A 20,584-nucleotide genomic window follows, 5' to 3' on the forward strand; every position below is an offset into this window, starting at 1 on the left:
ACATTTGGCTTCCATTTCAGCGTTTTTCTCTCATATTTTTAACTAACACGTTATTCTAACATCAAGATAAAGGTTTTTGGGTTTTAGTTCGCTGTTGGAATGGAGTTTGCTTGAATTTTCCTTTTAAAAATGGCTAGCAATTTTTTCCTAGTTTGTCTGTTTTTAATTGTTTTCAGGGTTTGTTTTTCATGTGGAAATTTTTGCCTTGACCAAGGTAAGATGAAGTTTTTCAGTATTTCATATATTTCATGCTTACTTAGTATAAATCAGCTTTAATTTGCTTTCAATAGTCTAGTTACTTAAATGATTCAGATATATGGCAAATACTTTCCATGGAGAACGAGGATTGGAAATGGAATGTAGGCTACCAACAGAGTAGCGTCTTCAGCTTAAATCAGCCAACAGGTTGGTCTTATCATCTTCTATGTTAACAGTTACTCCATCATAGAAAATTTTAAATTTGAATTAATAAAATAATGTCAATTTGCAGGTTCCCAGTTTCGTTTCGAAGCATGTCCATATGCAGAAGATCACTCATCGTTTGCAGGACAAGTGTCCATCCGCTATTTACCTCATTACTGGTGGACTGGAAATTTAGTTGAGCGTTTGCTTGTCTGTCAGGATGTGGACGGAAGCCTGACTATTGGACGACTGGCAGTTGGTGACGGAATTCATCATCCGGATGGATTTAAATTTGCAAATACGTCCTGCTGCTTTAAGATGATCAGAGACAAGTGGTATCCCAATACTGTAGTGTTCGGTGTTACTACGATCGATTCTTCACTGGAGTACATACAGCAGTAAGCTTTTTACAATTTTTTTCACTGCATTCTGGTTCTTGCAGAACTTTAATTGTAACTTGCACTTTAATTATGACAAAACGAAAATCGAAACTTACATACTAATAATCGCAGTAGTTTCTATGTGTACGACTTTAGCGAATATTAACTACCGCAATTGTGTTTTTAGAGTTCCTGTGCTGTCGAACTTCCGCGTTAACAAAGCAGTAAGCGTTGCCCAGAGGATTGAGAGTTCATTTCGCTTGAAAAGGGACGAACCAGACATCAGCATTCACGGTACAATATAACTGTGAAATCGCTTATCATAATAATAGTAAGATTGGTAGTTGGTACTAGTAATGTGAAATACAAGAAACACTCTTGTTAAGTTAACTTACTTATATTTAGTCTATCTGAGCTCTCAGCAACCGAAGCATAAGTTGAAATACATGAATGATGATAAAAACACTTGCACACTCCTATATGTTTCACTTCAGATTGGGTGCAAGTGGGTTCTACATACATACGCTTAGTGTACCATAGAGGGACTACAATGGAGAATGCTGTTGCGACTGCCAGCGATATATGCGAAAATCAGTTAAAAAGCCAAGTTTTTCTACCTACGAATGCGCTCCAGGTGGAAAACGCAGCCGCCTACTTGGAAAAATGGCGAAGTATGTTTTATTTCCTTCAAATTGCTTACAAACCATGTTCTGTCAGTTTTGGATTAGTTACATTTAATTATATGAAATCCTACTCCCGTGCAACTGGCTAATTTTTGACGCCTTGCGAATGTAAGCTGGTAACGAGACCTGCGTTTCTGCATACTTGATAAAATTTACTGTTTTCCTGGCAGTTCCTCATGTTTGGCTCAATGTGTGGAGCCAGTTTGACGAAGAAGAAGGTGCTACTTTGTGGAAAAGCTTGACAAATGAAAATTTAAATTACTTACATTCTAGTCTGCCACCTAGTCCACCGCAGAACAATTTGTGTGTTACATTACATTTTTCTACCGCATGGCAACCTGTTCAGTGCAACAAAACTATCTCTGCGTTTCTTTGCCAGACTGGTGCGTATAAATCATAGCTGCATACCGTTTACTGTTTGAACAAACATACGTTTGTTAATAAATGTACACAACGTGTATATTTATTGCATTATTACTAAATATGTTTTGCATATTTGTTAGTTTATGTAAAGCAGTGGTTCTCAAACTTTGTAAACTAGCAATTCTATACTTGACCGAAACCTCATGTTGAACAGTGGGTCACCCATATAAGTGACACCCTACGTACGTATAGTTTTCGACCTTTATACGCAAGAATGCACATGATTTATTAAGTAGAAATGCTGTACTTGTAAAGCACAATCAGCAATACGTATTGGAAGCATGCGACCCTCTGGATCGGTCAACTGACGCACCGTTTAGGAACCACTGGCGTAAGGAGTTGAAGCACGTTTACTGAGCTAAAACCTTTATTGGGCTGATTGTATAGATAACCCATCGGACAATCTTGACTTCATTGCTTCAATTGAAAATGTCGTACTGAAAAAGTCTACTCTAGCGCGCCCCTTTGTTGTGAGCACTGCTAACGTTATTCCTTATTCAAACGATTCTCTATTTGTTGATGCTGTGGTATCACTCGACTTCGATATGCCAAACATTCCATATGCGCCAGCACAAAGCTACTTTGTAGATTTCATCCTTCAACGGAAACATGTCCTTGTGCAGGTACCTTGTTTGCCTTACCGGTGTTTCTTGAAAATTTTAGAGACCAAGTTTAAATTGATATTTTTCAAAAATAAATTGGCTACATACTGTAATATGCAAATGAATTGCATTACAATTGCCTTTGCTCTTATGTTTCGCGTTTTTTAGAATATCGTTTTTATTTCATTATATTAATGTCGATTCCTCAGCAATGAACCTCGACTTTTTCAAGTAAACATAAACCTATAAACACCTTAAACTGAAATAAGTTCGCCTACGACAATAAGCTATTTTTTAAAGCTTGGCCGTGCAATTCTGGAACCAGTTTGTGGATTGGGTCGTCATCATCAAAGGATCTCCGTTAAAGTGAATAAAAATCTGTTCGATGAAGTCCAGAAAAATATCTACCTATGCGGTTCGGGCGCAGATGTTGTGGCCAATCTGCGACCACTTGACTTACGCCAGTTCACGGTAGCTATGAACTTTAGGGTTTTTAAAGATTGAATGTATAGCAACAAACTAAAGGCAGTACCTTTCATTACTATTTGTTTGTACGCAAATTGCACTGAGACAGCAATTTTGTTGGATATTACATTTTATTGCTTCGTTGATCATGTTGTAGACTTTCCAACTTACTATTTTTACAGGCAACTGTAAGCCCTGGTCTGTCGTTCCGAATGAACCGCCTGGACAGCAGACGCTTTGATGCTTGGAGCATCTGCGTCCGATTACATGTGCCTTATGTTTGGAATCAGGATCTCATCACTGACGAGTTCGAGTATATAACTTTAACTGCAACTTACCTTACCAGCGACGTAAGTGTCATTGTTTTTCAAATATTAGCTTTGCATGTTACTGACGTCCGATTCATCTTTTGTCATTGGTTATTAGAATTTTGCATTAGTTTTTACGGGAGTTGGAAGCAATCTCAAAGACGACCAAAACGATGCCACCGTGCAGGTTTCAATCACCCTACCAACCACAACTTGGAACCACATCTGTTTTGTCAAGTCGGGCGACTATTTATCGACATACGTCAACGGAGCATTTCGTTTCACCACAGAAGGAGCAAGTTCATTATTATGGCCAGGTAGTAGAAAACTAAAAAAACATAAAAAGTACCATAATTGGACAATCTACAATATTAAGCTTGGCAACTGGGCTTGACCGATGAGAAATCATAGCTGAGTTTCGTGCTAAGACTTCCCCGAGACCGAGGATAAAAATGCCCATATCATTCCATAGAGTAACTAATGACTAGAGATTATATTAGCCTAAAGGAAATTAAAAATTAGTTTTATTAAACTAATTCAAGCAATAAAAAGAGAAATATAATTGTATAAGTCAAAGATACTTTTTAATATCAGGTTATGTAATTTTAACCTTTTGCTTTTGCAGTCACTTTGAGTATTATTTACTGTAAAATCTGTATTGAATTTTATATAAAAAATTATAGGAATTTTGTTTAATTAGGCAAAGCTTTACATAACATAACTAAACGTGTAAGAAGCTATGTTAAGTTCATTGGTAGCGTCAGTTTTATTTTACTTCCAAGTCTAGCGTATAATGTCAGACAACATTTTACAGAAGGCGATTACCTGACTATCGGAGAGAAACTTTCTGAAATAACCTGGTACATCAACGATCTAAGCACGTGGTCGAAACCACTAAGTGATGACGCAATAAATGCCATGACTGCTAGTTGTGACTCACGCTATGTGCAACCACCTGATGTTATCCTGTGGTCGCTTAAACACGTTCCTTCGTCGAGTGACCTGCTGTTTTCGAATGCTGTAACTTTAGCATCACCATGCGGTGATTTCAACGAACGACGATTACTCGCAACACAAAGTACATTTGCCACCGTGTTTTGCAACAAAGGTATTGCAAATAATGTGTTTTAGCCGGTAATACTTTATCGTTTAGTGTTACTGAAAGAGAAAAGAACGTGTTTATATTATTTGCTTGTTTTGAATATTTTGAAGTTTTTATTGTGTTGTTGATGAACTGTTGGATTTATTCAGACGCAAAACTAGCAGTGTTTGTTTCAGATTTCCTGGATATTCCATTGTTTAAGATTAGGTATCCTAGAGACTACGTACGTTATACAGACGCAATCTGGACCAACATCGACACCAATTTATACTTGGACTTTACCATTACAAACTTATACGATTTTGATTTTTTTGGGATTGAAACATCCGTGGTTGTAAAGGTCCTGACAATTCCTTTTTTATTATCATTATTCATGAGAATTTTTATTTACAGCCTATTTTTTACTTTTTATTCTGATTTCAAGGCTTATTTCTGGATGTCTATGACGTATGATTAGGTGTATTCGGAGTAGAAATGTTCAGCACTGCAATATAGTTAGGTAGCCAATTGTTATAAATACATTTAGCCAGTCTTTCGAATAATATTGGTTTCTTTTTTTAAAGGCCTATTTAACGTCGAGCTCTAGCAGCCCGAACGAAAGTGATCTTAAGAACAATGACGTCACCAAAACATTTTTATTACCGGAGAGTGTTCGTTTTCGTTCGTTGAAACAAGCTCACAATCTTTCCATTACGAACGCAAAATTGACGTTAGATTTCGAGAAAGTCGCATTCTTACAAGTAACTGCACACAATTTCATATATTATGCTGTTGTTAGTATCCAACGCAGGTGCTTATAAACAATAACATAAGTGCTTTCTGTTGATTTTTAACATTGACTAAATTTTGTGAGACTTATGCCATTTCTTTTAGTTATAAATAGCATTAGTAGCTGTCGGCTCCATACTCAGAGGTTATACTCAGTAACAGAAAATTGTTGCAAAAACTTTATTTAATCTCAAGACATCCTTAACAGTATCAACTTTGGAAGAACACTAATCAACACATATTAAACATGTTTGATCTTTTCTGCTGATGTTTTTTTTCTGTAACAAAAACTATTTTGACGATATGATTTGTTTTTGTTATAAACTTTGCATTTCACTTTTATTGCTTTCAAGGAACAAGGTGGTTCGTACCTTCACATCTCTTTTCAGCCTTGTGATGAACGTTCGAGTGACGTGGCATATTATGATTGGTTTAGTTACTCCGTGGCACATTTGTTACGAAGTTTACGAAGTGAAGGTTTGATGGATGTTTTATAATGATTTGTGTAGAACGTATTTTGTACAAATACTTTTGAACAAAAACTTCAACAAGACTTTTGAAAAATATCAATCTTTTGTTCAGATATCAAGGATATAGAAGTGTCTTACTTTTCAATTTCACCTATACTTGGAGAAAGAGCTCACGTGACGTCACACATTCTCGTAAAATCACCCCCAGATGGTGACATCGAAGTTATATCTTACAGGTTGCAAATTTCAACAAAATGAATTATTTTAACGAAACTTAACCATATAACAAGGTTTAAAAAATTTAAATTGCATTCAAATGATTCATGTTTCTATAACATAGCTATAGATTTGTATTTTGTTTAACACTACTCCCCACGAATTTCTATTTGCTGCTTTTATCAGTTATTGATGTGCCCAATTTCAGTTTGACCCTTTGGTATGCCCAATCGGACGATCCAACAGCATATAGCGAATTTTCCGGTCTCTATCTATCTTCGGTCGGAAATACGGTCTCTGGTGGTAATATCGGTCGTCATGTGATTGACGACACTTATTCGATTCCAGTCATGTCCAATCTTGTCGATTACTGCGGTCCGATTTACGCCATTTTAAAAGTTGGTGTTTTCAGCATTTCTACGTTTTGTTTAATTTTGCCACTGGGTTTTATCGTTTTCTACCTTATTTCTATGTGTAGTAGTTTAAAAACACAGACCGTTTAAAAACATTTTCCAAGCTTTTAAGCTACAAAAATCTGCACTTTTAACTGCAGTTGGAAAATTTAATTTTATAAGTTGATGTTAGATCTAACTTATTTTATCTTGCAAATACAGGCACAACTTGTCACTTCTGTTGGAGAAATTGACACCAACAACAACTATATGATCCAGAAAGTCACGCGAAGTTGTACAAAGGGTAAGTATAAAATGTGTTTTCGGTAGATTTGCTAACCACAAACATTCTAATAATTAAGAAACGCTTCTTATAGGGATTTTAATTAATCTACCCGTTGTTGATAAACGATGCTAGTACAAATGTTGTTGACTGATATAACTTTCTCTTTTTAATGTAAACTAACACAAATGTGTATATTTGTAACTTTTGCAGATATTTTTGCTGTGAGCGATTTAGCACGACTTTCAGTTGGGCATTTTGCATACCGTTTTCCCACAACAATAACTATGTCCTTGACTTTAACCTGCAGCATGTACCCGAAATGCTACATATCAACTGCATCTGACGAAAGCGGCAACTATGAATGTATGTAGGATATAGGCATAGGTGTTTAACTAGTAGCATTTTTTGTTTAAATTCCAGCAGCTACATTGACAAGCATATTTCTAGTTCAACTGTATCTTGGACGGAAAACAGATTCCAGCGACTCATATTACTCGACCTATGCTGAGACTTCATCCGTCATTCTTCCAAACCAAAGGTAAGAGTTGTATATTGAAACGGTCATACACAGGTTTTTGTGTTTTTCTCCCATCAGCGATGCCAGACTCATTTTTACCACCGTGAAATCTGATTAGTTGAGAACTTTTCTGTATATATTTATTACATAATATGTTAACACCACACACACACACACACACAGAGCATAATTTTTCTTGCGTCATTCGAATATGCTTTTAGGAAGTCGTTTGGATCCCACGAACACGACAATTCGGTGAAAATATATTTTCGCTATGTGTTGGCACCTATTTCAGCCTCTCAGCTTTCATGTGATTCAACTCCTAATTATCTGCGAGTAAGTTGTCTCCAAAGGCAAAACCTTTTTCTCGAAGTCTAAAATTTGAACTCGAAACTTTTTGTAATATACTGTACTAATCTGTCCGTAGTTTGAAAGGCTTAATTGTATGAATGCTTTTGTTTTATTTCTAAGGTTGTGGTTCGACCTGGAACAGCACTGTCATCCGATGATAACGTGCACAACGATATTGCTCACTTCGCTCTACAATCAAATACCGTTTTATGTAGTACCGGCAAGTTACATTTTTAGTCCCTTTTGTAATGCTGTTTACTGTATTGTTACTCGCTTATCAACCGGTGATATTTGATTTCTTGACGTAGACATCGTAACAAGTCATATCGTTAACTTTGCTGCCTCATGTAATAACTGGATGGTTGGCACCCATTGCCCGTTTAATCTGCTTGCTGATTTCACAACGATCGATAGTGATCTCGTTTCTTATGCTTCTGACGCGGTCAAGATTCTTCAGCTCAGAATGTTTATAGCCAGACGCATAAATGAAATTGCACTTGACAGGTTTGTGTTTTGTAGTCACAGTACAGATTAGTTTGTGTATATGGCAAGCCTGCTGGAAAAAGTGCTAATTTTTCTCTTCCATCGAGCAATTTTTACAATGGTGTCCGAGTTAACTTGAAATTTAGAGAATTGATAAACCTATACCCCCGTCCTTTCCCGTGTTTCCATAGCAATATGACGTGGTTGTCATATTCATCATTCGGAGCGAAAGTTTTACATAACAAGATGACGACTTCTGAAAATATAAAAAAGTTACAAGTCACAGTGCGAGATCGGGATGGGGTCTTCCTGGATGCGGAAGCTGCAGAGCATTATTGCGGATCAGGGTCTGAGCTCTGCATCACCACCGGGAACTGGGTGGATGTTACTGGTAGTGAAATAGCAGATGATGGAACTATAAAGTAAGTTCACAGAAACAATATCTTTGCGTATATATGCAAATTTTGTACTTTATATTCTACGTAACCCAAAGCAGGTGTAACTTTGTCTTGCTTAACTGCCATCGTTTCAGACTATAACATAACTAATGTTGCTAATTGCCGATAGTAACCACTGTCATTCACTGTTATTAGGTGCAGTAAAGTTGTCATTGAATGCCCAACAAAGTTCTTGGTTTTTGCTTCCTTCCAGCTGACGTTTAAAGAATCCGGTTTGAGTGCCGGAATTACACATTCTGTTGAGGTAAACTGGTAGACTACTAACTGCTTTATTGCCTGTTGGTAACTTGGTCATCAAATAGATTTTATATGTTTTGTTTTTATTGTTACTCTAATACTAATTAATTATTAAAGGAAAAGAGTCAGTGATGTGATTTGTTATAAACTTCGATATGGTTCTAGGTGTCTGGTGCGATCAGAAATGCTGGCAGAGAAGCGTTCATTTTGAAAGCGATCGACGGGAAACCTAATTTCAAGTTTCAATTTTACCTTTCCAAGGAAAAGTATTTGAACGAAAACCTTGCTCTTGAAGTACCGTCTGGTGAAAGACATTTCTTAAATTATTTGTTTTTTTCATTTCGACACCTTTTATAGAGCATTCGATGTGATATTGCGACAACCACTCTCTTGTAGTTTGCGTGTCACCATATTCTGTGGTTTTAGTTTTACCACCTGCAAAATGGTAAAGGATTATAAGACCTGGACTTTTTTGTAGCCATTCAGTTTAGTCCGGAAGATCTTTTCCGTCTTTCTACTCTCAGCGGTGGATCTGTCTATCAGTTTACTACTGCAAGTCTCGCTGTTCACATACCCAACCAGATGTGCGAAGGAAACTTTGTTTATCTGTTTGGAAAGATAACGTCTTGGAAACAAGAAGAAAATGCCCTACACGACTCTACGGCCCGATTTCCAGTTAAGGTGTGTTGTTTTTCTAAAGATTTTCAACTATAAATGCTCTGGAGTTTTTCAACTTTTTCATACATTTGCACCGTTATCATTACCTATTAAATTCGGTCGGTTTTGATTTTTTTGATACTTTTTGATCTAACCACGTTTGCATTATTTACCAGATTAATTGCTTTCCTGACATGGTTGATCACGCCTTGACTGACCTTGTTTCCATAGGCAACGTAACCGCTACGATAGGAGAAGACGGGGAGCAACTTGTAGAGTATGGAGACATCAACATCACTTGCATATCTGAAATTAGACGCTCGGTATTTTCCCAAGATTCCTCGCCTATTGTAAGCGCCTTATGTATAACGCTTATGAGTAATAATATACCCTCTTCCTCAACAACTTTAAGGTATAGGTCTTGAACTAAAGTATCGTCAATGCCCATTACTATATGATATCCTGTTTTGTTTCCTCGACTTTAATTCAATGAATATATATAATTATAAAATATTGAAATGTAGGTTGTGTTTTGATATGTTTGATTTCTGTAAATTTTTTTAGTGAATTAATTGTGTAGTGAATAATAATTAATTTACTCAACGTGGTTGATTAGACATTTAAACTTAACGGATTTTTTAGGCTGCCCTGTAACGATATACAGTTTACTTTTAGGCTTTGAAAAACATTCCTTCGCTCAGTTTGCCATCAATTCGATTTTACTTGTCCACTGATACCAGCTTAGATAGCAAAAATAACGGAAAGAACAACGATCACCAACTCCTGTCTTCAACGATCGCCGGAAATATTGTGTTCAAATCCCGCCAGCTCTCACCCATCGTCTCGACGTCGGTTGCCTCAACCTGGTTAATGCAGCGCAATACGCTGGTAGTGGAAAACACATTTCACATTACTGCCACCACCATTGACGTGAACTATTGCGGTTTCATTTACTTGATCGCTCAACTTGATACCTACGATGAGCAAGATGCCGACCCCTCAAACCAAATTCAACTTGTGAAGGTGATTTTTACGGTTATTATCAAACTATTTCCCGAGCATACAATATGTAGGTTTTTTTCGATGTTCCCATACAATGTGATTTATAATGCTAAGATTTTGTTTTATTACCATGAAATATTTTGAATACAAACCCTTTTAAATTGTCGCTGTTTTGTTTGCAACATTGCTATTTGATCAACAGTTTAACTTGTGTAATACGAAACCAATCTGAAAATACTTCCAACATGTAACCTTAACTGTTTTTAATGAATTTGCAGTTCGATTATAATTGCTTTAATGACATTCTGCAAATCGTCGACCGCTCAGTCAACATATCCTGGTTTCAGTACCCGGTTCAAGCCGGAGTATCTACGCGTCTCTCCTTACAAGTCAGTGTCGCATCCCTGGCCCCTGATATCAGTCGAGACATATCGGATGCATTTGATGGTACTCCGAACATCAAGTTTTTAGTAACTTCATCTTCAGATTTTTCCGGGACCGAAGACGTCTTGCGTATAACTGTGAGTTTGTCTTTGTCCTTGTACTGTAGAAAACGAAATTTTCCAAGATCGCATCATAGGGAAAAAATTGGCTGAATTAAACTTTTAAAAACTGTGAATATTATGATGAATAAATGGAAGCCTGATAGAATTTAGCCTACTGCCATGTTATACCACCGTTCGCATGCAGAAGCGAATATACTCATCACGTGTAGATTTTGCCAGGGCTTGAAAGCAAACAAGTTCACATCTTAAAATTACTTACCATTTCGCTATATGCAGTCTGCCGGATGTTACAAATTTTTTCTTTTAATGAAAGAGTGAGTTTGCAACTGTGCATTCTTTCGTAAAATCCTTCATTATTTTGTGGATTAAGTGAAAACATCCTGTGGAGATATTCGATAGGCAGGTACAGTGACGTGTCAACTGGAACGGATACTGTTCAGATGAGATGGTAGATATTCAAAGCGTGACTCTTAGCTTTCGCTCTGTTAACTTGCCGCATTGCAATTTATTTCCTAAGGATGACTAAGTATCGGAAATGTCTATCCACCATGTCGTATCGAATCACTTACATTTGTTCAGACAGGCCGTGATATCTAATATCTAGTCTACGGTTTTACTCATTCTGGTGACTGACCTGTGAATTTGTATAAGTCTTTTCCGATGGAATTTGTGACCACTTTTAGTTTTTGTTGCTGATGTTTTAAAGCGCATTGCGCAGTTGACTAAAGTTGTGGTTATAAGGTTATAACTTGTGGAGTTCTAGCTGCATTAAATAAGTCTCATATCAGCCAGAAAATCTTTCGCAGTTACGGTTTCAAAGCATTTCACTTATTTTTAATTCGCCAAGACTTGTCCATATAAATGTTCATTTTATTGTTGTCGCAATTCATTCCAGTTCCAATAAAGATTAAAATAAATTGCAAGGTGGAAGCTTAAATACCATAACGTTCAAAGCATCGAGTTATAATGAATAAAACAGAAGTGAATTGAAGGAAGGATTAGTGTGAAGGCTGGTAGATATATACTGTAATAGAATATTAGACTGAACAGGAAACTGCGTTCTAAGAAATTATAGTAAAATTGAGAAACTGCATGTATGACCGCAAGCTACTCGAAGTAAGAATATACAGGATGTAAGGTTTTTCTTTCCTTGAGTCATATGAATTTTACGTATACACTGAGCAGAATTTGATTACAATTTAACTACGAGTATTGGCCCATTTATCTGCTAAGTAACACATCATAAAAAATAATGCTCAACCTTCAAACATAAGTTTAAATTAACCGAGTTTGTGTCTTTTTAGAAATGTTTTAATTGTGGAAATTGACCCAGCGTACGTCGAGTAATTATAAAAAGTAAATCAAATTTCGGCCAACTTTCGATGGTTCTGTTGCATGTGTGGAGACTGTTTTTTCTTGCGTTTTCTCTGAAACGTGGCGGAAGAGAAGTGTCCTGGGACGGTTTATCGCCCCTAGCGCGCTCCCCTTGCGGATTTAAATGAAAGGGCGTCACTGCACGTCCAATATCGGGCTGTATCTACTGTAAAAATTTTTCCCCTGGAGACCCCGCCTTTAAAAACCTTTCCCCAACTGGACTGACAGTGACTGAGAAAATCGCAGCGATATAAATAAAGATACAAAGTGACTGTTTCACTGTAAGTAGGTCACGCTGCCCATTGTTAAAGACAGGCGGTTAGCTTAGGAGAATAAGTATGCAAGAAGTTGATTTAAGCTATTTAGGGTTTTAATTGAAGTTAGATTGAGACTAGAAGGAAGATTTTGGTTACTATGTTGTAACATTATAATTAGCTTAACAAGAAACCATAAAAAATCGCTTTCAACGGACGATTTTTTCCATTGAAATAGTGACATCCATATAGATATATAGATATATATATATATGTAGATAAAGTACAATAAAACACATATATTTAACTGATCTGGAATAAAATAAACTGTTTTTGTCTGAAATTATATTTAAATTGTTACGACAGGATTGGATTTTTTCGAATATCATAACGGCAATGCCACATTTTAGCTTTATGTTGAGTGCAACAGTGAAAAGCGTAGATTAAATTATGTTTTTGCCCGAATTTTAAAGGTATACCTGTAGTTCAAAAGTAATTTTTGCCTTTCTTTGGGAACATGTCTGACTTACCCAAAGAAACGCTTCTTGTTGTCTGCATACACTTTCTTGCCAGGCTCACAATAATAATGCTTAACTGGACACTTTTGGAGGCTGCTTTGCAGGCGAATATGCGTCAGCATTATCTTGGCCTGGATACAACGGCGGCTATACTGTACGTACTAATGTGGGTTCCTTGCATATTCTGCGTCATTGTTGAATTGGCTAATTTGCCGAAACAAAAGTGGAGTAACCGATCTGGAAAACGTACACCAATTGTGAAAAAGACAGAAAAGAAAAATCCAGATAGACAACGTTGCACAGGACGTTGTAAATTCTCCTTTAGTCCTAAAGCTTTTACCAAGGTAGTACTCACAACTATGTCGTCTCTTGTCTTGTTTTTTTCGTGCTATGCTTTCCTGGAAATCAATCCGAAGTTGAGGTTTTTCCTACTCACTTTTGGAGCTCTTCTTGTTCCTTTTTACATCCGCCTGGCCTTAGTGGACGTAAGTTACTGTTTTAATACGTGTTTTTGTTTTTATTATAGGTACAACAAATTGTATGCTTTTACCCATAAGATTTTACGAATTTGCTTAAATACAAGTTGACAGTATTTCATAATATCAGATGTTTTTGCGATTTTACAGAAACGCTTTTCTGCCATCGACATACCTGTATCTCTTGCAGTGATGATGTCTGTACGCTGTGCTTCGTTGACGCTAGGAGTTTTCCATCAGACCTTTGCTGGAGGCTTTGCACTGTCATTTGCAACATTTTTTCTCAATTTTTTGTCGGCATTACACGAAAGTTTTCAAAAACAACATTCAGATCGACAAATTGGTGATAATAATAAGAACAGTTACGTTGCTGTATGTCCACAAAGCCGTGAGACCATAACATCAAATACGCCACTGAAAATTGGAAGCTTTGTTCATGTGCCAAACGAAATACAAGTGTCAACCTTATTTGCCGAAAACGATAATAATCGTAATCACTCCGAAAAACTCCATGCTTTTTACAGAATATGCCGTCAGCTTGTTCTAATACTTTCGGCTTTATCGGTCGGTTCTTTAACTTGGATTTCGATTTTCTTTGCCCTCACTCCTGCTCAGTTGACCAGATGGTGTGGATCTGGTAATCCATTAACATCTGGTTTGCTGTTCGCCTGGAGTTTGACTTTAGGGTGCACTGCTGCAACGTGGAAGTCATTAGAGCACGAGGCGAGGTCACTGTGGAAATATGCAGGTGACTTGAGCAACGATGGATTTTTATCATTTTTTGTTATCCTACTGTGGGTGCTCTCCGTCTATTGCCTATTTTATAAAGAACAGACACTTGCAGTAATTGGTGGATGCTTGATGCTAGCATGCCTTCCAGTTACTTGGGTTATTACCTTACGTTTGCTAAAAGCTGTTAGGCGTCATGCCACCAGACGAAGACATTGGAAACTAAGCGGTTTAATGTTACAAGCCGGTTGCGTAACAACAGTTTTAACCGCAGCCAGTATATTTTCCGTTCTTCCGCATATGGTGCCTTGGTTGTGGAATCAACATCGTGCAGTCTTTTGGATTGCAATATTATTTATCTTGGCTCCGCATTTTGTGATAGTCTTACTGAATATCACGTGCTGTCGCCGTAAAAATAACGAAATGCTTGCTGGTGGCTTCAAAAATAGAAACGATCAAAGATTGGTTTTGCGAAATCGCAAAACCGTGTATGAAAGTCAACGAGCCCAAAACCTTTCATTGACCTTACTTTTGTTGACTGTCACTGCGTGTACTCTCTATAGTTTCAACATAAACGATTCTGGGAAAGTTGATAGCGAGAACAGAACCGAATTTCGCGTTATGACTTGGAACGTTTTGCAAGGTATGGCGTTCAGCGAACGATTGAACGTCTTTAAAACCAAACATCTTATTCAATTTCACAAAATAGATGTCATAGCTTTGCAAGAATCCTACACTAATCCCGTTTTTCTTTACGGCTTCAATTACGCTCACTATTTGTCAACTAAACTTGGCCTGCATGCTCACTATGGAGTAAATACTCGAGATTTTGGCGGTGGAGACGTCTCGCTGTTGTCGAAATGGCCCATAATTGAGCGGCACAGTGAAATATTACCCTCATCCAACATTCACGTTTACAATTACGACTTGAGCAAAATAGCAGTGAAAATTCCTTCACTGAACAGCTCAATGGAACGAATTTTATGGGTAGTGTCAGTACACACGGTTTTTAGTAATATCTCCAAAAACGCGTGGATGTTGACGAAACCGCACCTAGAGAGAATTGCAGAGGTGATCCGTGAAACGCCAGATCCTCTCATCCTCATGGGAGACTTTAATCTATCTCCGTCGGATCCAAATTTGGAAGTCATATATGATCAAGGGGTGACCAACGCATTCTCGGCGAATAGCAGCAAGTGTGTGTCTACACTGACCAACAATAAGGAATGCCTGGTGATTGACTATATATTCTTTCGGGGATTAACGTTAGCCAAGCCGTCCACCGTTCTAAAGGAGACTGGATCTGCATCAGATCATTATCCTGTCATGGCTCAGTTCTTGCTATGATAACTAATTTCCAACATAAAAATTGTGATGTAGCATTTCTTGTAACTGTTGGGAACGAAATATGTTGTATTTCAAAGCAGAAAAGAAAACTGTGGTAAACGAAAAAATTGTACAAGCCGTATTTTTTATTAATAATGGCGGGATTTTTGATAAATCCAGTTATGTGCAGTTACGTTTTTTCGGCTGAATGCATGGTTATATGTAACTTGTGCTTGCTTTTTCATCCACATTTTTAGGTTCTGCACAAGTTCCTTTATCATATATTTATACTAGGCCTATTTGTCACTTTTTCGCTATTCCGTCGCCAAATTCCTGTACATAATTTTTTAGATTTTGCTGGAACTTACAGTCGTTTTCGAGGTTTCAGGTGTACGTTGTGGGATATATTCAGGCACATAATTTGTTGCTGCTGCTGTGTAAGCTTATATTGTTCCAAACATGATAAACTCATGATGGATTTGATTATGGAGTGCTGTCTATATATAAGAGCGAGATATATGGAAAGAATAAAGACACACTACCAGGCAATTTTTCCCAATTTGGTTTGTGCTGACATGTTATGCAGTTTATAATAAAACTGAAGAACATAATCCTTCAACTTACGGATAAATCGCTTACGTGAGTCCCTTGTATTGTGGGATATATGCAGACAACGCTGTACGTTGTCTTTATACATTAGCCTGCGTACGGGAACAACTTTTCGCAAATGTGGCAACAACTTTTGGGAGGCATACGTTTTTATTATATGTACCTGTAACGCTTAAAAATTTACAGCAATTTTGTATAGTGCCAACTAAACACAGGCGGATCGCAGGTAGGCCATTTGCAGCAAGGATATTGGACACTATTCTCCCGAGAAAGTCTCGCGGAGAATAAATTCGTGGTTATGCGAGAATTTCTCGGGCTGTGCTACGCACTGACCGCCAAAATTAAGTTTTAGGTCAGACTTTTTGACTAATGTTTGAAGCGCGCAAGTTGTATTAATTGTTGGTACATCGTGTTGAAAAAAATTTTTTTTCCAAATTTGTCAAATATAGCTCATGGATTGTTTTTTGTTATAGCTGCTTCAACCAAAATTTTCTTGCATTTTTCACCTCGTCTCTTATCCCTTTACCTTCTCTAAAAACCACATTGTTATTGTTCGTTTTCAGGAAATCGATCAATGGTGGACAACATCTCCTCCGTTGTCTACAGGATTTGACAAAGGTCGAGATATTCTGACTTACGATACGCGTGGATACATCATAATACCTGAAAATGAAATTTGCTTGTTGCAGGTACAATTCACAACAAATTTTCGCCACTATAAATGCAAGATTGTAATTTTAACAGTCATGTTAGCAATTATTGTTTAACAAAGGTAAGTGGTCTGGGGCTATATGCAAAGTTCCCACTAGTAGCGCAAACTAGTAGTCATGATAGCGGTCGGTAGTCCGAATAGACTAAGCATAACAAACTATGGTGGTATGGTATGGCATGATAATTATCATATATCGTTATAATCGTTGATATCGATTAATTATAATCGTTAACCTCGGACTGAGGAGAATCTTTGCACGACTTAAACCCTGCAATGATTTCTGATCTTTTGAGCCCCGGTTACCGAGCTAGCCTTTGTGTGAGTTCCGATTGTCACACATTGTTTATTCTGTCTTTTTGATTTTTTTTTATATAGTATTTTTAATATAGCTGTAACTCCAACAGAAAAATATGGCAGTTTTCAACGAGATATCGTGCCTCCGAAGACGCAAAATTTAGCGTGCACTGAAGCGTCGATTCTATATGTTTGTTTATGATATATTGGCGCTCAAACAACCTACTTTATTTTGTTTCTTATAAATCGGCGCTAATTGAAATTTGGCGGAAACATTAACGAATTTACCTTGCTGGTGCCACATTCTTCGCTATACTTACAGCGCACTTAATAGGATTTCAAATGCGGAAAGCCTATTGAAAGATTTTGTTATAAAATGCTACACGCTGCTTTTAATGGCCAATAGTACTCTGGTTCTTAAACACCAAATAAATACGGTAAATCATATACCAAAGTTTGATTGTAAAAATGTGAATGTTTAGTAGAATTAATTAACGGCAGCTATTGGCTAAGTTTGGCTTCTAGGTTGGTTTGGCTCTAGGCACTAGGGAGAACTCCGCATGCCGTCCCTGAAAACTAGTCTTAGTAGAACAACATTCAATAACTATTGGCCTATATACCTTTAGTGCAAAATATGCATGCTATAAGCTTTCTGAACAAACGCAAATCAAATATTTTATCTGATAGCGTTATATCCATTTCCAATTGGTCCAAGGGGAAAGCAAAGAAATATCAAAGTTTCAACTCACTATTACCGAAAACAACCGCGCTACTAAGCCGTTGAGGGTGAATTGCAATCTTCCACATTACATTGACCTTCAACCAACCTTGAGAGCAATTTTTAAGGAGATTGCTCAAATAGATGGCGAGACTTCTGCTGACATAATGGCTACATTTAATCTTGAAGTCGCCGTGGTTTTCACCCATTCAGAGTAAGGGTTTAGTAATGTGTTTAGTTTTGTTCGTCATTTGACAAACATTACACTGGTCAACAAAATTTTTGTTGCATTTCTACCAACACTTGTTCTTACCTAATTTGGGGGCGCTGAATCCGAATCTGACCTTAGTTTTTTTCTGCAAGGTCTAGATTTTTTGCAAATTGCGATTTTTTATTTTTTATTTACTCAATTCAAATTTTCTGAAAATTACATGATTTGTCAAATGACGTTCTTGCATATAGTCGAATAACCAACCTCAAAACAAAAATAGGTTCCCAGAAATTATTGTGTTACCACTAGCATTTGTATTTACAGACAATTAGGCACCAAATGTTTGAAAAAATGTAACAAAGAACATTTTTGCTGGTAAAATACATGTAATAAGCGATTTTTTTTTTGCAAAATGACATTAAAAAGAATGATGGCAATCCAATAACTTCTGAGTTTGTACGTTTTTTGAGTTTGCTGCTTTAATTTTATCATTTGCATAAAGCAGGGAAAGTGTAAAGAAGATGATGAAAGGAAAGGACTCGTTGTCAGGATTTAGAACTTTAACAAACTGTGTTATGAGACCTAGTTTGATGTGCAAGGGCGGAAAAACAATTTTGTCTCTGCTTACGATTGGGTTGTGTGTTACATTAGGCATGCCAACTTGAAATGTTTCACGTAAGGGCCGCTCCTTCTGTGTCCAATGTTTTTCACGTGCTCTGCTGTCCCACATGCATAGATAACATAGAAATTTAGTGTATCCTTTTTGCTGACCTAGCAGAAAACTAACCATTTTGAGGTTAACACAAATGATCCAGTTGTGCTCATGTTATCTGAGCAAATCCATAACAATTCTGATGTCATCATGCCGTTTCTTTAAGACAGTGGAGTGACCAACTGGAACAGCTTCATAAACATTTCCATTGTGTAAAAGGACACACTTGATGCTGCGCTTGGAACTGTCCAAAAACAATCGCCATTGTTCTGTATCATACGAGGAGATACCCAGTTGTTCGAGAAGACCATGTATATCGTTACAATATACCAGCATATTTTCCTCTGAAAAATAGGGAAGAAAGAGTTCTTCTCTTTTTCGAAAAAAGGAAACCTTTACAGATTATTCTAGAACCTGCTTTTCCTTGAGTCTGGAGACTAAGAGCTGAGCCTCTTGCTTGGAAAAATCTAAATCACGTACTAAGTCATTCAGTTCTGATTGATTAAACTGCTGAACAGCTACTCTGGTTTCACCAGAAGAGTGTTCAGATTCTGTATCTGTTCTTTTATACTCCATTTCCATAACCTCTTCCCTTTCCGATTCAGTTTCTTCATCTTCAGAAAATGTAAAACCACTAAAGACTGGAGGAGGGAATCTATCAGAGTGCGGAACAGGTCGTATAGCTGATGGTATACTTGGATAAGAAAGCATTAGTCGGCTCTTCCTGCCAACACCTTTCATATTTACCATGCAAAAGTAGCAGTCAGTCGTGTGATCTTGGGGTTCATCACGCCACACCATTGGAATGCAAAAAGGCAGACTCTTCCGCTTTCCTTTTGTTCAGTCTCTGAGCATTTGTTCGCAATTATGGCACACAATATGTGGAGACCATTTCTTATCTTGATCGCCAAGATGGATGCCAAAGTAAGCTCTGTAGGCAGGCTTCACGAACGATGTTATATTTCATCTTTGACGAAAAAAGCGTGTACACAACACTGATATAACAAAATGAATCAGGTTTATTTTTGCATTTACGAGTGTAAAATGGAGCTTATAACCTATCCTACAGCATCTGTCCGCAATACCTCACTATAATCAAACTGCTTAGCTTCTTCAAACGCCCTTAAACAGCAATAGGCTACAACTTAAAAGAGCTGAAAGCTTCTATCTGAAACACTGGTACTGTACCATACAGACAGCGCACACTAAATATGAGCCAGAAACGAAAAAATTTGAATTTTCGATTGCATAAAAACTAGAGCATGCATAAAGAAACTGATTGCAGATTTGAAATCAGCATCCCAAGATTGTGTAGAATCAGTTAAAAAATCTCATGCAACAAAAAAAAAAAAAAAATTTGTTGACCAGTGTTATCTATGTTGTAAAAGGCTTATGAAGTTGTATTCTGTCTTTTTCTGCAGTCTAGCTTTACCGTCGCTTCTAAGCGTTGCAGAAGACAAGCTCAATTTTGACTTTCGCTTCTGTCTTTGTGAGAACATTGTCTCCGATCCTATGAAAGGTGTGATGGTAGAATACGAGAAATCAGTTGAAGACATTGCACGGCTTAAGCAATCGGTTGAACGTAACGGAGAAATTCTTAATTTCCGAGGAGAGGTTGTCATTAATAGAAAAGATGCATTTCGCCAGTGCTGCCTTGGTATGTTGACCGTTGTTCATCAGTAAGACACATTATCGTCTGCTGCACTAAACATTTGCAACTCCTCTATAGGTTCCAAACGTGGTACTTGTTACTTTGCTGTTTGGGTGGATAGTTCCATCGGATCTTTGATGAAAGGCTTTAATGGACAGGTAATAGAATATATTAGCTTGAGTGAAACAATTACTACAGTTCTTTTGACTGAATATATCAGTTTTAGGTAAAAATTCTAATGTACTGTCCATAGTCAAAATAAAAACAGCAATTAATAAGATAACCATACATG

General features: G+C 37.2%; 2 protein-coding genes across 2 annotated transcripts in view; both read left to right on the top strand.

Moving 5' to 3' along the window:
• Positions 1-114: 114 nt before the first annotated feature.
• The window catches only part of LOC143459460 (uncharacterized), a 54,176-nt gene continuing 33,706 nt past the window's right edge, over positions 115-20,584 (top strand). Inside the window, exons 1-33 of the mRNA XM_076956633.1 lie at positions 115-214; positions 313-405; positions 491-800; positions 970-1,076; positions 1,277-1,453; positions 1,636-1,848; positions 2,276-2,511; positions 2,791-2,961; positions 3,138-3,305; positions 3,382-3,580; positions 4,078-4,371; positions 4,542-4,705; positions 4,929-5,105; positions 5,487-5,610; positions 5,716-5,839; positions 6,028-6,217; positions 6,434-6,515; positions 6,708-6,860; positions 6,945-7,035; positions 7,236-7,350; positions 7,486-7,585; positions 7,674-7,869; positions 8,040-8,270; positions 8,442-8,550; positions 8,709-8,847; positions 9,022-9,224; positions 9,377-9,550; positions 9,876-10,223; positions 10,481-10,723; positions 16,558-16,683; positions 17,688-17,932; positions 20,063-20,298; positions 20,371-20,450. Of these exons, the coding sequence (XP_076812748.1) occupies positions 130-214; positions 313-405; positions 491-800; positions 970-1,076; positions 1,277-1,453; positions 1,636-1,848; positions 2,276-2,511; positions 2,791-2,961; positions 3,138-3,305; positions 3,382-3,580; positions 4,078-4,371; positions 4,542-4,705; positions 4,929-5,105; positions 5,487-5,610; positions 5,716-5,839; positions 6,028-6,217; positions 6,434-6,515; positions 6,708-6,860; positions 6,945-7,035; positions 7,236-7,350; positions 7,486-7,585; positions 7,674-7,869; positions 8,040-8,270; positions 8,442-8,550; positions 8,709-8,847; positions 9,022-9,224; positions 9,377-9,550; positions 9,876-10,223; positions 10,481-10,723; positions 16,558-16,683; positions 17,688-17,932; positions 20,063-20,298; positions 20,371-20,450 (5,703 nt within the window). The 5' untranslated portion in view covers positions 115-129. The remainder of the gene's footprint in view (positions 215-312; positions 406-490; positions 801-969; positions 1,077-1,276; positions 1,454-1,635; positions 1,849-2,275; positions 2,512-2,790; positions 2,962-3,137; positions 3,306-3,381; positions 3,581-4,077; positions 4,372-4,541; positions 4,706-4,928; positions 5,106-5,486; positions 5,611-5,715; positions 5,840-6,027; positions 6,218-6,433; positions 6,516-6,707; positions 6,861-6,944; positions 7,036-7,235; positions 7,351-7,485; positions 7,586-7,673; positions 7,870-8,039; positions 8,271-8,441; positions 8,551-8,708; positions 8,848-9,021; positions 9,225-9,376; positions 9,551-9,875; positions 10,224-10,480; positions 10,724-16,557; positions 16,684-17,687; positions 17,933-20,062; positions 20,299-20,370; positions 20,451-20,584) is intronic.
• On the top strand, positions 12,809-16,543 carry LOC143459461 (uncharacterized). Its single transcript, XM_076956634.1, has 2 exons — positions 12,809-13,339; positions 13,481-16,543. Exons 1-2 carry the CDS (start codon positions 12,854-12,856, stop codon positions 15,404-15,406), a joined length of 2,412 nt encoding a protein of 803 aa, XP_076812749.1. The 5' UTR covers positions 12,809-12,853; the 3' UTR covers positions 15,407-16,543.

This window comes from Clavelina lepadiformis, chromosome 5 (assembly GCF_947623445.1).
Source record: "Clavelina lepadiformis chromosome 5, kaClaLepa1.1, whole genome shotgun sequence".
NCBI classification, from domain to species: domain Eukaryota; kingdom Metazoa; phylum Chordata; class Ascidiacea; order Aplousobranchia; family Clavelinidae; genus Clavelina; species Clavelina lepadiformis.

Excerpts from the sequence above, each read along its gene's own strand:
- LOC143459461 (XM_076956634.1), top strand. The coding sequence starts at position 12,854 with ATGTCTGACTTACCCAAAGAAACGCTTCTTGTTGTCTGCATACACTTT. Across the intron at positions 13,340-13,480 it reads TCCGCCTGGCCTTAGTGGAC|AAACGCTTTTCTGCCATCGA; the intron begins GTAAGTTACTGT and ends GCGATTTTACAG.